Below are 15,960 nucleotides of genomic sequence, written 5' to 3' on the forward strand. Positions count from 1 at the left end.
TGCCTATGCCACAGTGAGCTACAGGAATTATAGGAAGGGGGGATGACAGTGCAGAAGAGAAGGATAATTGGATAAAGGATAAATGGATCTCTTACTCTGGGAGGCATCTGTAAACAGCAGTTATGCTTTACTGGGGCCTCTTTCTGTGGCAGCGGTCTCTACAGGAGAGGGTGTACAGAGAAGTCTATTAGCCCGCTAGACACACAGCGGCGGTCACAAAGCTTCATAAGCTACACCGAGGAGTGAAAAAAACATAATGTCCACCTTAACAAGTCTTTTCGCCCTGCAGCTCTGTTCAGACTGCAGCAAGCTTCCTGTTTCTGAATAATTTTAAAGTCAGAACGAACTGAAAAAGGTATAAAATGCCAAAAATAAAGAGACAACTGAGAGAACAAACTCTTACACTGTGAGCTAAAATAGAATCAAAGATATTAAGTCCTGCAGTGTAAACACAACTTTGGATTCAGTTCAGTATTTTTCTGGTAATGAGATTGTGTCTTTCTGAGAATTCCTTGTTAAGGCGGATATTTTTCTTACAGTGTGATATGAAGCATTCCCGCCCATTAAAGGAAGAAGGAAAGGAAGCAGAGAGTCCAGTTATCAAGCAACTCTGGTTTTTACTGCTTTAAGAGATTATCCAATTAGCCCCAGTCTTCTTCCAACACTGAGACAACATGACGTTAAAACAGCCATGAGCAACTTCACTGAAAGTCAACCAAAAACAAAAAAGCAACAACAAAAGAAAGAAAACAACGGGGCCGTTTCTTTATGTGAAAATCTGTGAGGCGTTTCAAAGCACAGGAGAAGCACAGCATGAACTGCTGGGAGGAAAAAAAAGAAGAAGAAGGTGGAGAACAGAAAGAAGCAGATGAAGAAAAACCTGAGTGTTGCTAAGGGGGGAAGAAGCTGGAGAAGGCTTTTTAAAAATCCCTGGGTCGAAATCATGAACAGCTGGCTTCAGATCTACATTTCATTTACAACACGTGAAACAGAAAAGCCTCCAACAAAAACTCAAAACACAATCATAAAATTTTCTAAGTGGCATTACACAAACTGTAACAGATATAATAGGTCATGTCAGACAAAGAACATAGAAATAAATACATAGATTTGCATTTCAGTCCATTTGGAAGTTTTTGCTCTTGCATAAATTAAAAAAAAAGAAACACTCATTGGATAATGCATGCTGGTTTATGCATGCTGGTTTTAGGCTTTACTACACTCTCACTGCTCTAAAAACTCAGTTTCAGACAGTTGTTTTTTCTAGTCTTGGGTCTGCATGATGTCGGATAGTGGAGATATCCCAAATATGGTCATCTCAGGCACAGAAGCCCCACCCACCTGGTCTTAAAACCTTCTGTTTATAAGGGGAATTTTTTTTTAACTGTGACACATTCAAAGTAAAGTCCAAGAATAAAAATAAGATCCACTTTAACTCTGCTCTAAAACTGCTGTATATTTGTTCTGAGATGTAATTATTTATATTTGTCTTTGTATTTAAAGCATGTTGTATACTGATGTTAAACATATAAGATTTTCAAACCAGTAAATTCAAAATTTAAAATATTTAACTGACATTTTTAAGTCTCTAGATGTTTAAATTACACGTTAAGGAAGCTTATATTTGTGGTAAAAGAATACTTGTCACATTATTAGTCATCCTAGGTTTACTTCTTCATGCCACATATGATTTTTTTTTTCTTACCATGTGTGGAAGCTGGATGTTAGCTAGGCTGTTGATGAGCGACTGGCTGAGGTTAGCCAGCTCGTGCAGCAGGGAGTCGTTCTGCTGCTCGATCACCTTGTTCTCCTCCTCGATGGACTTCAGGTTGGTCTCCATAGTGGTTATCTACCGGATGAGGAAATAAATCAGTAGGAGACCTTTTAAAGCTTTTGTATTAATAGTGACATTAGCAAAATGGCTGGGAAGCGTGCAAACAATCAACCAACATTAACTTCGGACAATTTTGGGAGAACTGAGTCAGCATATTGCCCACAGATGTCCTCTCTCCCATGTAGCACACAGCACTTGCATTTGCACTGCTGGAGCTGGTTTAGGGAGCCTCCTTGAAAACCCACGATGCCCACCTGCTATTGGTAAATGCACTGACTGACTATTAGCTGAAAGATCACACGGATTGTTGTACTCAAAGATGGCAGATTAAACACTGTGTCCGACCTATTGCATTGGACACATGCACATCTGTCAGGTAAAGTAGGAAAGTCTTGCATATGAAGGAAGATGCAGATGTTGTGTCCGTGCAGGTTCTCAGTCATCCAAGTCACATAACATCTGCATCTTCCTTCATCTTAGGATTTTAAAAAGAAGGCAGCTCTGGACCAAGAGGCTTCTTCAATTCGAAACATTTTTTAGAACTAACATTGATCTTCAACAAACTTAAAGAAGTTCTCTTCAGCCTCCTAAAGAGCATGCGTTACCAAGCATTAGCAAGATGGCTGCTGAGGGCAGGATTTTCTTATGAAAGTATTTTTTTATGAATGTCAAAAGTTCCTCTAACCCTTTCAGATTAAAAGTCTGAATGCAGTTAAGGTGCAAAATTTATTCTATACAAAAATTATTAGAAGAAAAAGAAAACATTGAAGGTTTTCATGAACTTAAAAAAACAGCATCATCTTCAAATAATCAAATAATTTAAATATCGAGTAGAAATGTTTTTGTCAAATAATATGACAAAAACATTTCTACTGGAAATAGCAGCTTACTGGGATACCTTTATCTCTGTCTATTACAGGACAGTCTAGTTTCTTACCCAACTAGTGTCTTACTTATTTATTTGTATTTATGTTACATTAACAAACAGAGACTATCTTACTTGTGTCCTCAGTTTTATCATGTCTGACTCCACTTGACTGTTGGACTCATTCAGATCTTTGATTTCTTCATCCAGCTGTTTGATTTCTTCATCGTTCTCGATACCTGAAACAAAAAAAAAACAAAAAAATCCATCTCCCCTGACTTAACGGTCAAAGCAGCATTACCGCATTTTATCACATTTAAAATGTCTAATATAAGGAAATTAGTTTTTTTCACTCTTTCAGATTAAACAATTCACTTAGGTTAAAGCTTCTTCTGTTTCTTGAGCTCTGACCTTTGCTTGCTCTTTGTTTGATTGTCAACATTTCCACGCCACTCATCCTGGCTTTCTTCATGGCTGAGGTGGCGCGGGGACAACCGGAGAGACTGGAAAAAAAAAATAAACCAAATGTTTCTCCAAGTTAAAAAATGTATCTATGTTAGCTTATTTTTGTACAGATAACGTCATACAAATCACTGCCTTATTTGGAAAACGGTGACCAAAAGCCAGCAGCATGTACGGCAGGAGGAGAGGACCTGAATATTGGCCATTATTTACCCCCAAAATTGTATAAATTGTATAAAAAAGTTGGAACTGATGACAAACTTTGTTTAAAGTAAGAAAGATCTTACCTCCGGTGGGTCAGGAAGCTCCCACTGACGTGCCCTGAGCCATCACAGCCCGGGGTCGGGCAGGTCATGCCATCTGTCTTGCCAGATTTCCAGACAAACTGCGAGCCATTGACGTAGCTGTCCTTTTGCCTCTTTGCCGCAAGGGGGCAGCCTGATGCACTGCGATGAGAAGCGTACTTCCCTGTCACATGACCCTGACCATCACAACCCGGCACTGGACACCTGAGAAACAAGTATAAAGGTCTCAGTTTGCTTTTGAAAAAAATTAAAATCCACAGTTCTAACCTGAAGTGAAGTCTTGTCACCTCCAAAAAGCTTTAGTTTAAGAAAAGACTAACGCAGCCAGCCGCGCTAACCATCATCAGCTCTTTGATCAGCTGGACAGAAACACTTTGCTTTAGAAACTGTCCACAGCACTCCATAGGACTCTTGATGAATAGGGGAGGACATTGAGTCACGACTCACTTCCTCATCTACAATCCTCCCCCACCCTTCCAAGGCCTCAAGGCCACAGCAGCGTAACGATGAGCAGGACAAACGCCTATCACCTCTTCAGCTTCCAGACACTCAGCTCTGCCTCCTGCATCCCAAAACGCCCTTCGCTGTGACATTTGGGCTGATTAGAATGAGCCGAGCGTCCACAGGCCGCTCCCCAGCCGAGCTCAGGTTAAGCTTAATTATGATTCTACTGTTAATGATGATGGTGGATGGAACAGAGGCGGCGGTGGCAGCTGGCTACAGACTGACACAAGCTGAACTTTAGATTATTCACAAGGTCGTATTGGCTTAGCATTATGGCTCTGCTTTAACACAAATGTCAAAGGCTCACTAGAGCTAACCTTTATTGGACTTGGTCTGCTGGGAGCCGGAGGTGGAGTGCAGCACTGACCGCGGCTCCCCGCTTTTGCAATATTCTTTGCAAAAGTTAGAAAGGTCAGTCTACATAGGCAGCATTTTAAGAGAGAGATGATGGATGAACCTGTCATTAACAAAGTGCTTTGACCTTGATGCAAAAAAATGCATAATAATGGGACCTGGAATGTGCTTTTAAGAGGCAACGAAACAAGCCAGTCCTTCTTGCTGATGATTTGAAAAGTCTAACTGATGCACCTTCTCTCTTTTCTCTAGAAAAGTTGTCAAAAGTTGAGAATCCTGTTCTACCTGTTTAAAATGTACGGCAACAGTTTAACCTGTTATTTTAATTCTTCATATATCCATTAGCATGTGCAGCAATCCTCCACAACACCTTCAAAGTCCCCAGATTCCAATCCCACCGACCTCACCAACAAACCTGCACAACCCAAAGAATGCCCCCCTCAGAGTTTGACATCACTAAATGTTTTGTTCTCTCTGACTTATTGTATTTTTTGGCAAGGTGCTGTTTCAAAGATTTATTCTCTTAAAATCCAACATCTGCCTTAAAATAATTATTTTACATTTAAGAGAGGAACATAAAGATGCTGATGAGCATGAATAAAACCAACAGCAACAAAAAAACTTTAAAGAGAAACTAGAATTTGCTTTTCTAAAGCGCTGTTATTGTTCTATAAGCTTTAATATAGTGGTAGGATCCAAAAACAGGACACCTAAGCCCTGTATTTGTGGACCTTACATAAAATCTATGAGCAACATCTCAGTTACTGGTCTGAAATCAGTTTGTTTGTTTTTTTACTTGTTCTTTGCTTTGTCTCAGACAGTTTAACAACACCAGGGAAGAAGCTGATAGAATATGGCAAAAACTGTCTCATACACCATAGGAAAATATTTAAGAAGTGCATTAACTTTAAATGAATGCACAACCTTGAATCTAGTCAGATCTTTAAATGTCTCAATGACAGAGATTTGATAGTTTTTTGAGTGGCACTGTCTTTGCCCCTGATATTGCTTGGGTTTACTTTTAATCTTGGACCTGACACTTCCCAATATTCTCAATATTAAGGCTGTGACATATCTCCAAAATATCTCCTTACTTGATTGGCTCCTGATCGTCTTTGTCCTCTTTGCTGTGGAGGATTTTTATGCCACTTTTCTTGGCTCGTGGACAACCAGACAGACTGCAGAACAGAAAATTACTTAAAACATGTGCGTTCAGTGAAGCATGGTTTACTGTCGCTGTTTGTTTGTCTGTGATTTCATGCACGGAGTTGTATATTATACTCTTTACGAGTGTACCTCCTGTGGGAGGCATAGTTTCCAGTGATGTGTCCAGATCCGTCACAGCCGGGCGTTGGACACCTGAGGAGTAAATACAAGATCAAACAACTGTATTATCACATAATGGTTCCTGTGTCGACAAACAAAAGTAAGACTACATCCACAAAAATGCTTTCTTTTTCCGTGAATGTCTGACATCAGAAACTCAGAGTTCTCACAAATCAATTACAGTAACACATTAGAGTGGTACCCAAAGCATCATAGACAGGAAGAAATGGTTTTAGGAAAACCGATCACGGATGAACCAGAGAAGAGCGGGCTCTAAATCCAACCATAGTAAAAGTTACACACTTTTAAATGAAAGGACACTGAATGGACAGCAGTCGTTATTTTTAACATTCTTTCCTTCCCACACTTTCCACTCTGCTGAGAACAACACACCAGTGATACACTGATCCTGTTGACTCACTTGAGTTCTTGTGAGTTAGTGGTCATCATCCCGCGGATGTTCTTGTCGGCCAGCTGACAGCTTGACAACCTGCAGGAGGAGAAGAGCCACTATTACTTTAACACCACCGACAGTTTTACAAACATGCTCTCATCCCAGGGCAACACGTAATGTGGTTTTCTCCTATGATGGCTGTGTCTCACCATTACACACAAGAGTTATTTTTCTTTTCTTTTTAGCACCAGTGCCTTGTTGGACTGGCTGCAGGAACATTGGCCACTGTGACATAAAGATCCTGTTTTACAGACCTATGGCAAGCACCTAGGTGGTGCTGGTGAAATGCATCACCAGCATTGTGGCAGCACTGTGCTGCTCATGCCACGTGTCGTTAACATTTGTCATCTTTTGTATTTTGTGTCTGTCCTGCTTATTGTTTGTGGTTTCCTCTGGTTGCTCCACTAAATCTGGGGTCTCCTCCTATTAAAGGGCAGTTCTTCCTCACTACTGTTGCCAATCAGTCACTTACAGGGGATTGTCTGACTGTTGAGCTTCTCACTATACTGTAAGGCCTTTACTTGGATTAATGAACTCAATAAGCCAAAGGCTTACTAGCCCGGATACCAAGATTTGCCTTTCCTTTAGAATTTTGAGTTTTACAGTTTGTTTCATTTCTAACTCATTAGTTGGGTTTAAGTTCAACTATTTGGTCACAAAAACAGCACAACATAGCACAAGAAAAAGGACTTGGATCTGACAAACACCTTCCTTCCCAAAGACCAAAGACCTTCTGCTAAAGAGGTTTGATTACAAGGAACAAGAAGAAAGTGCATCATTTGTGGTGTATCTCTAAATTCTCCACCAGGAGCAACCACCTCATGAGCCTCCCGTTGGAATTTCACTCATGTTTGGAAAACAATAGCCTTACTTACAGTCAGTGTACAAAACACTGGAGCCAACATACACTTCATAGATAGAAGTCCTCTTTCTTGATGGTGTTATGTTAACTGATGGCTGATGATTTTTTTTTGATGATGAAGTAACTGGTTTAGGAAAAAGATCGGGATTTGGGACAAAACACTATTCTTCACACCAAACATGATGAGTCAGGAGTAACAGCCAAAATGTGTCCCAAATTCTGAATGAAAGTAATCCGATTACATGTAGTTTTATACTATGGGTTAAGCTGTTCAGTCTTTTGAAGATGCCAGTGTTCACATTTTGGATGGGAAGCCAGATGGTTTGATAGCGGAGTAAAAGAGAACATCTATGTCCACTGTGAACGTCCATCACTGAACAGAGGGACACCAACTGTCTGCTACCTACAGTGTAGTCTTAAGATTCCTTCCCAGGTGTCAGGTGACCTCTGTAGGTCACATGATAGAATGAGGTTAGGTCTCAAAGTAGTTTCACCCTAAACCCTTAGTGGTAATGACCCATGCTGTTTTTCACACCTTGGCTCATCTGCTCACACAGATGATTAATTATGGGTCAACAACCACCTCTTAAGGGACAATCCCCACTGTGGTTTAAATACCTGCGACTCTTAACTTAAAGAAGTCCAGTCGCTTCCGTCCAAGCTCCTTAGACTCTGATGACAAAGAATCTTTGTTTTTTGAGTGTACCATGTTTCCACATTTTACAATCCAAAGTGTGGAAATACTAAAATCTCTATGAGAATCAATTTTTTTCTTTAAAATTTTTGAATTGAAAGAAACTTGAAGTTGCTGAAACAGGTCAAATAACATCTAAGCAGAAGTAAAATGTAAACTTTGCAGCGCAGAAGTGATAAGCCTCTGTAAGGGAACGATTAGGCTAAACACGCATAACAGAGATTTTCTCTGTCCTCACATGAATCCTGCTTCACTCGTGCAAAAAAATTCACAGCCTGAAGTCTTAGTTATTTTGTTTGTTGGTTGTTATGCAGTCTTCAAAGTAATTAACCAGATCAATTAAGGGAAACTGCTCTGGGATGATTTTGATGTCTGACCCTCCTCCAACTCAGACGCCTGCCTCATAATCAAGAGTTTCAGATTTTATTTGCTTACACGAGCGCCCGTGACACAAGCTGATGAAAGTAAAAACAATTTGGCCAGTTGCCCAAACCCCAAAGAAAAGGCTCGATCAGGACACATGCTATGCATAGCAAAGAAGTGATCCCCCCATAAGGCTCAAAGCAAGCTCCTCCACAGTTACTTGTTTATATCACACACATCTCCTGATATGTGTGCGCTGTGAAGTGTCTGCACTTATTGAGCTACAGTGAGGGGGAAAAGCAATAAATCAATAAAAAATGATGAGAACTATTTTTTTTTTCTTTTGGCCTGTGAATTTCTGTCATTACTAATCCTGAGCTGTTAGCATTTGTCTTATTGGCTCTTCGGCAGCTGGCGACAGAAGATGGTGCGAACGCCTGTGTCACATCTGATGAAGCCTCTCAACGAGATCAGAAACACCATCGAGACTAAAACGTGCACTAATGTGCTGATCTCCGTTTCTAAATTTACAAGGCTGCTAATTAGTTTTGTTCCCGCTTCAAACTTGTCCTGTTTGTCTTTGCTATCTGCTGATGTTTCAGGGTTATGTCTATATTTATGTACTTTTGTAAGACTGCTGCACCATCAATTTAATGAGACAGGAAAGTAAAGTGACGTATAGCGCATAGTGAACCTCAGCTGCCTTTGACTGAGGGTTTCTCGCCGTCCTTTGACCTGAACGTGAGAGTGTTTGGCTCAGAGGCTGCTGGGTAACAGCGTGCAGCAGTCGGATTAGAGGTACAACTTACGTAATGAGCTCCTTCTTGCTCTCCTTGCAGGGCAGATATTTGTGGTGCTTGGGGCTAGGCATGGTCACCTCGGCCGGGTAGTGCTGCTCGTCCAGCAGCTCCTGGAAGGGATCCAGCTCGTCGCTCTGGTGTAAGGACGAGAAATAAGCCGACTACAGCGCGTCACTAAAAGCTCTTCGTTTACAAATTTACACAAACTTCACAACACATTCCCATTTCAAACACAGGAGACAACAAGGTTATGTGAAAACAGCATGCATTATCAGGTAATGTTAGGTTTTCCTTAGTCAAAGATAATGTTATCCTCAGTGAAACAGTCGTTAAATTTCCTGTAACATTAATTAGACATTCCTCATGTCTGAACACACTGCTATGATATATTAAATTAATTTGTGTTCCATAACAACTTTAGAAGTAATTAAAATAAATTAAAAAGTCAGAATTAAAAGAACATTTTAATTTACTGAAATAAAAAATAATTACAGATGCAAACAAAGAGGGTAATATGTAAAGAAATAACATTAAAAAGTCAGACATTAAGTTTGTGAATTTAATGTCAGAATGTATAAATCTTCTATGTCATTTCACAGAATATGTGCTATTGTCATTCAATAGCTTCCTGCTTCCTGCCGTAAGTAAGAATATTACCCTCCACTGTAGTTTAGCTGATTTTAACCCACAACAGGGCTTCATCTCATATTATGTCAAAAATCAATATATCACAAAGTGAAAACATTTTAGGCATTATCCAAAATGTTACAATCTGAAAGTTTTAACGGCTAACTTATAAAAATGTGCAGATTACAACATGTACAAATGTTGTGTGTTATATATAAAACAGTTAAAACCAGGATTAGGAGAGAATAAAATGACTAGAAACCATTCTCACATTAGTTCCACACAACACATTTATCTCAAAAATTCAGAAGAAAACCTGATTCATTGAGTTGAATAAAATATGGAGTGTTTCCTTACATTAAGTTTAAAAAAATATTCTATAGTCCTCAGGAATGTATTTGGTATATAGATCTTTGCTTATAAATCTAAAAAGGTGCATTATAATCAGTGTTTTAGAAAACATTTGGCCTTTTTTTAGAACCTCATAAACCTGAATCAGCGTAGTGTGTCAGTGCCCAGAGAGCTACCAAGCATAAGGTCTAAAAACATACATATAGGCTGTTTACACATAAACAGCCTAAATGTACCTACAGGTTTGTTATATAGCTGTGCTTTATGTATATATATATTATGTTTTTTTCTCTGTGTGGTGGAATACTTTTAAACATATTGATATAAATTTAAATTTAAGAAAAAAATTATAAACATACCAGGGAATTATTGTGGACATAAATCGAGTGCTTTGGCATTTATGTGTGTACGAATAACTAATAAGAAGAGCCTGATTTATAGCATTTAAGGCCCTTTTTAATGTAACTGTATGAGTCATATCGATTTAGTGTCCCTGAAGTTCTGGTCATAATAAGCAGATCTGTACTGGTTGCCAGATGATTTCCAGATAAATGTGTTCCCAGCACAGGTGTCAGAGGCATGTCTCTCTGCTTGTTAACCAGGTCGAGCTTCTTTCTGCAGCAGTTTGTGAACAAAAAGCTTTTGTGGCTCTAAGAACACTGCAGTCTGCTCTGCAGTCCACACATCACACCTCCTCAGTCGGGAGCAGAAATCGTTGTGGACTGTCTGGAGAAAATCCCATCAGACGCCTCGCTCTGGGCTCCGGCCTCCTCTGCAATGTCGTGCTTCATTAACAAACGCAATTACTCTCCTGATTAAAACCTTTCACTCCAGCGCTCTAAATCCAACGAGGCAAATGTAGCAATTTGCTGCATGGGTTGCTCTGTGTGATATCAGATCTGTGAGGATTTAAAGCGTGCCGATGATCTATCGTGTTTTACTTATGTATTAGTGCTGTAATTCAGTATTTTAATGCACCGTGTGTGAGCTCCTGAAGCGTTCATTTAGTCTGAACCATGCAGTGCTGCTTCTGGCCACATGGGAGCGCACTGAGCCTTCCGGAGAGCCTGTCTGCATCCACCCTATCAGCCAGGGTTATTTATCAAACTGCACAGAGAAATTTGAACTTGCATGAGATAAAAATGGAAATTCTTGACTTTTACTCCCCAGAAACTTTAGATTAAAACCCATTTATCAAACTTATTTTGTCTCTGTTCACTTAGATCTTAGATTAGTGTTGCAGTACACCGACAACGTGGATGGACTGTAACGGCTGAGATGAATAGCTGTAACCCTATTTATGCTTGTATTGTATCACAACTTTTTGTTCTAAAAGACTAAAGCCGATTGATCCTTTTGTTCCGTGCCACACTGTAAGATTTTCTCTGATCTATCGCATCTCCGCAGCACGAACGACTTCCCTTTTATGTACGTAATATAAAGTTAATTTCACAGTAGTGTATTAAAGACTGGTAACACAATAACAACAATCTTCATAAATGGAAAGTGGATAATTAATTAAACTTTACAGGTTTTTACAGCCAACAAAAAAATCCAATGCAGTAGCAGAATAAGTGAAAAGTGGCACTGCGTGTGAGCCTGAAATTATTTTATAAGGATTACCTGTTATGTAAAGGAGTGAAAGAAGAAGTAAAAGTCATATTCCTATTGAAGTCACATTTTACTCCATATTTGATACAAATTTTTATTAGATACTGATATATTTAATATATCTAATATTATAGATATTAGATTATATATTAGATGCTGACTTGCTTAGAATAGTCAGATCTTGTTTTTTTATTTGCTTATTTTTTAGGAGACCACACCAAGGAGCTGGATAAAAAAAAGAAGTATATTTTCAAAATAAAAGACCCAGTTTCTGCAGCCCAAGCAGTAACCTCCAGAGCTGAAAAACGAAGCCAGTGCAGAGGCACCAAAACTGCAGTTCCTCTAATGGCCACTTGAGGCTGACTCCGAAAGTATATCATTCCCCAGACTTTCATGTTAATATCTCCAACTTTACAGCAGAAATAAGTATCTTTCCCCCTCCATATCAGTGCTTTAAAAAAAAAACCCATTTCATTCATCTAACTGTATAACGGAGTTAGGGGCGTCGCCATCTTCAGTGACAGGTGCTCTGACACAGCGGCCATTATTCAGATCAATAAACTGGACTTCTCTGCCATGTTTAACAATAAAGTCAATTTTGTTTGAGTTTTATTTTGAAAGTTTAACTTATTCTTTATCCCGTTCTTGTGTCTGACTTTCTGTCCTCCTCATCTGCTCTTCGCATGTCAAAGATTCACCAAAATAGACACATTATTATAAGAACAGCAACACAAACTAAACAACATTTGATGCCCCGAGAATTACGAATGAAACTTTTATCACCAAAAATATTATCTAAAAAAATTGATGCATTGTGCAATATCTACTTTTAAAAAACTAAATAATTACTTATTAACTTTTTATTAACGATTACAGTTTATATGTGATGGTTACTATAAAGTCTTATTTAAAGGCTTAAAAAAAGACACAGCTTGACTTTAAAGTTTAAATTACTTATGCTTTGGCAGAATAACATCACTGAGGTAACTCAGCAGCTAACAGCAATAAAGCTCTGTTTCTTTGTTTTCACTCATACACTTCGCTGTAAGTCTCTTGTGTGAGATGTGTGATGGCGTTTCTTCTTTTATATGATTTTGCAATCTCTCTCTTCAGCGGTCTTTCTTTATAATTCTTTTGTTGAACTGTTTCTGTTTGGTGGCTCCAGGGTGAGGGGTAAACAGCAGAAACTGAGCGGCGATGTACAATTTTGGCAAGCACCATCGTTCTGTGCCATTTCAATGCCTTGGGTTGGTGAAGAAGTGCATGCAAACATAATAAACCCTTCCAAACTCACAAAATTTCCTCTTGCGTATGTAAAGTGATGCAAAAATTATGCGTAACAATCGGCAACCAGAAGTACGCCCTCGCAAAAAATAAGCCCAGAACTTCTCTATGGCCCTTTCTGCTTTGCACCGCAGAATAAGGATTCCCTTTTAACAGCTTATAAACCCCGATCATCTTCTAATCTATGCATGAACACATAATATAAACTCTGGGTTCCTTAAATCTCTCAATTTCATGCTTGAAATTATCCTTACTTTGCACGATTAGGGGCCTAAATAAATCTTAAATCAAGTGCTTAAAACCCTTAATCATAACTGTAAGGGCAGAGAGTGCAGCAAGAGCAACATTTAGAGCTTTAGCGTGGCCTAAAAAATATTTAACTTCCACCTCTTCAGGTTACTTATTCAAAGCACTTGTCACCTTAATCCTAAAATGAAAAATTCAAGGTGTCTCTGCCTCCATATCATTAAATATTTTAAGTTTTAATCAAGCATACTGTAGTACAGAAATTACTCTCTACATTAGTTTGTGTCAGTGTAAATATTAATCTGCTCCCTGCTGAGCTAAGTTTCTATATAAACTACTTAAAGTGGTGCAGAACCTCCTGTAAGGACGAGTCCTGCAAGCTGTGTAATAATCTGCCGCAGCACTAAATACACCAAACTCTAGTCTTCTTTGCTGCATTTAAATCAGTAATTTTAATGTATTCAGTTTTTAAATATGTAGTGTAGATGCTGCTAATGTGATCAGTGATTCACAGTGAAGTGAAGTATTTTGCAGAACTTCAGATAACAGTTATTTTGAAGGCCAACAAATTCCTAATAACTGGTTTATAATTTCCGATGAAGGCTCTTTGAACGAAGTATATCAGTTGGTACAAATAAATCTAATTGTTTATTTCCTACAAGTCACATAATTTCAAATGAGTTGCTTCAATAATTTGGTCTGTAAGTCAGTGCACAGCAGGTTTGCTCAACATCTACAACAAGCTAACAAAGTTTTAACAAAGGCTGAATTTTTTATTTGAGTTTATTAAAGTTAACCTATAAATCTGTTCCTTATTTTCTGTCATATGCATACTGCCACAGTGTTGAATGCCCATTTTACACATGGCCAAAGTTTGAAATGATGATGTCAGTGTATGTGCAAGTAGTCCCTTTGAGCTGAAAGCTCAGGATTTCGACTGCTCTAAACACCCAGTTTCAAATGTTTTTTTCTACTCTTGACTCTGTATGATGTCATTGGGAGGGGGTATCCTTATATGGTCATCTAATGGCAAAGGCACGCTAGTAAACCTCCTTCTGATTATAAGTATTTCTTTGCCACAGCTACTACAGAGCCTCAGGGTGTTGCACACTCAACCTCTAGGTGACCACTTTCAACTGCAAGCAGATGTCACAGATGCAGTATCGTTTAATCACCATACTACACTATGTCACTATTTGTAGAGGAATATCTGAATTTGCATCCACCCATCGATTTTATTCCACTATTCCACCGCAGCGAAGGCTAAGGGAAGGAGCTAAAAATGCTTTTTTCATAGAAACTATGAAAAAAAGCTAGAAAAAGATTGTAAGGCTCATTTTGATCTGTGACTTATGCAAAGCTACTCTAAAAAGTAAAATAATAAAAAGCATCTAGTTGTAAAAGGGCATCATAGTCTATTTAACGATATCAGTGAATCAGGAGACCTCTTGTGAGGAAACACTAACAGAAAATAAACTCAATAGTGTCAGAACTTTTTAATCGCCCTATAATAAAAAGTCAGTATTTATAGGAAATTTTCAAATAACTACAAAAACACACCTTCCACCAAGGCCCATGACCTATTTTAATGAAATATGTTTAGATGTGCTTTGTCAGTGCTCTTCTTTTCAACCAAGTTTCATGAAATTTCACTTGGCAGATTTTGAAAAACCTTGCAGGCAGACAAACAGCACCAAAAACACACATTCGAACAGCACTGCAAATAAAACATTTTAAATTGAACGCATACCAAAAGTAATAATAATAATAATAATTTCTGGAAACATCGTCATCACAGAAATGTATTCTAACTATGAACATTTAGGTGTTAATGTGCTTTTATATTATATTTATATTATATTTTGTTGTATTAAATATTATATTTTATATTATAGTAGCTTTATAATATGTGCAAACTGTGATTTTTGAGGTTTTGTTCATAACATCCAAATGATAAGTCCTAGAAGAAAAAGTATGATGTCAGAGTTAAACTTTGTTGTTTGTATGTATAATTAATGTATTCATTAACTATATAAGCTGTAATAACAGCATGTTGTATTTAACCTCATTCTCATAATGCTCATTCTAAGCTCTGTAAGTTCTGCACAGTGTAGACCTTCCTGTTACCTCTTTGTGGTCCTGCTCATCTCCCAGACGTTTGATCTTGTTGCAGTCGACGGGCAGGTCCCAGCAGTCGGTGTCGCTCAGCTGGTAGCAGCGGCTGCTGAGCAGAGCCTGCCGCTGGGGAGACATCGGCTGCAGCGGGGTTAACACCGTCCCGCTGCCCTCGGGGCCGCCTGGCTGACCAGCCACATCCACCGCCCCGCTGTCATCCAGATCGCCAACTGGACTCTGAAGAGCAAAGGAATCTGAATACTGGTGAGGTATTCAGAGGGCTTATTTTTGTTATGTGTTTATTGTTGCTTTTTTTCAAAAAGCTTATTTTATCATTTCTAACAAGTTCTCAGAAGGTTACAGGCTAGTATACACATAGTCTCGGTCACAGAGGTTTTAAATGTTTTCAGTCTTCAGGTCATTCAAAAAGCTGCTGCCAAACCAGAAGACCTGTGTATATCCTTCTCCATACTAAACTCCTGCTCCACTGGCATCCAGTTACATTTCCTTTAGACTTGCAGGTGATGCTTAAATGTGATGCTACTTTTCTACTACTTTTGATTTGTTTCTTTTTTGCACCTTTACTTTTACTGTCACTGCACTCTGTTATCTTACTATATGCTACCCTAAATGATTTTATTCTATTTGTATCAACAGTAATGCCCAAAATTATTCGTACTCCTGTGAAATCTTTTACACGAAAGCTCAGCTGGTGAAATTTTGCCTTTATTCAGTTTATTGTAGTTGTGATAGAATGTTCCAGATGCATGCTGATTTTACACAATGGGCATAACAATAAAAATACTAATACTTATAATAATTTGTACATGCTGTCCAAAATGATTCATACTCTTCACCTGCCTCGGTATTAGGATTATTGTTTCTTTACAGTGTAGGTATTTT

At 38.6% G+C, this 15,960-nt stretch overlaps 1 protein-coding gene across 5 annotated transcripts in view; it reads right to left on the bottom strand.

Moving 5' to 3' along the window:
* myt1la (myelin transcription factor 1-like, a) overlaps nucleotides 1-15,960 on the bottom strand; it is a 90,628-nt gene that overhangs the window by 5,455 nt on the left and 69,213 nt on the right. For 3 of the 5 annotated variants that reach the window (XM_063494529.1, XM_063494524.1, XM_063494525.1), the window contains exons 14-23: nucleotides 15,070-15,294; nucleotides 8,833-8,984; nucleotides 6,072-6,140; nucleotides 5,621-5,683; nucleotides 5,419-5,502; nucleotides 3,449-3,670; nucleotides 3,111-3,202; nucleotides 2,835-2,938; nucleotides 1,706-1,849; nucleotides 96-158 (exon numbers count right to left, since the gene is read on the bottom strand). In XM_063494529.1, coding sequence (XP_063350599.1) covers nucleotides 96-158; nucleotides 1,706-1,849; nucleotides 2,835-2,938; nucleotides 3,111-3,202; nucleotides 3,449-3,670; nucleotides 5,419-5,502; nucleotides 5,621-5,683; nucleotides 6,072-6,140; nucleotides 8,833-8,984; nucleotides 15,070-15,294 — 1,218 coding nt within the window. The remainder of the gene's footprint in view (nucleotides 1-95; nucleotides 159-1,705; nucleotides 1,850-2,834; nucleotides 2,939-3,110; nucleotides 3,203-3,448; nucleotides 3,671-5,418; nucleotides 5,503-5,620; nucleotides 5,684-6,071; nucleotides 6,141-8,832; nucleotides 8,985-15,069; nucleotides 15,295-15,960) is intronic. The other 2 variants (XM_063494526.1, XM_063494527.1) reach the window with 2 other exon arrangements.

Source organism: Pelmatolapia mariae, linkage group LG15 (assembly GCF_036321145.2).
Source record: "Pelmatolapia mariae isolate MD_Pm_ZW linkage group LG15, Pm_UMD_F_2, whole genome shotgun sequence".
Lineage (NCBI taxonomy): Eukaryota > Metazoa > Chordata > Actinopteri > Cichliformes > Cichlidae > Pelmatolapia > Pelmatolapia mariae.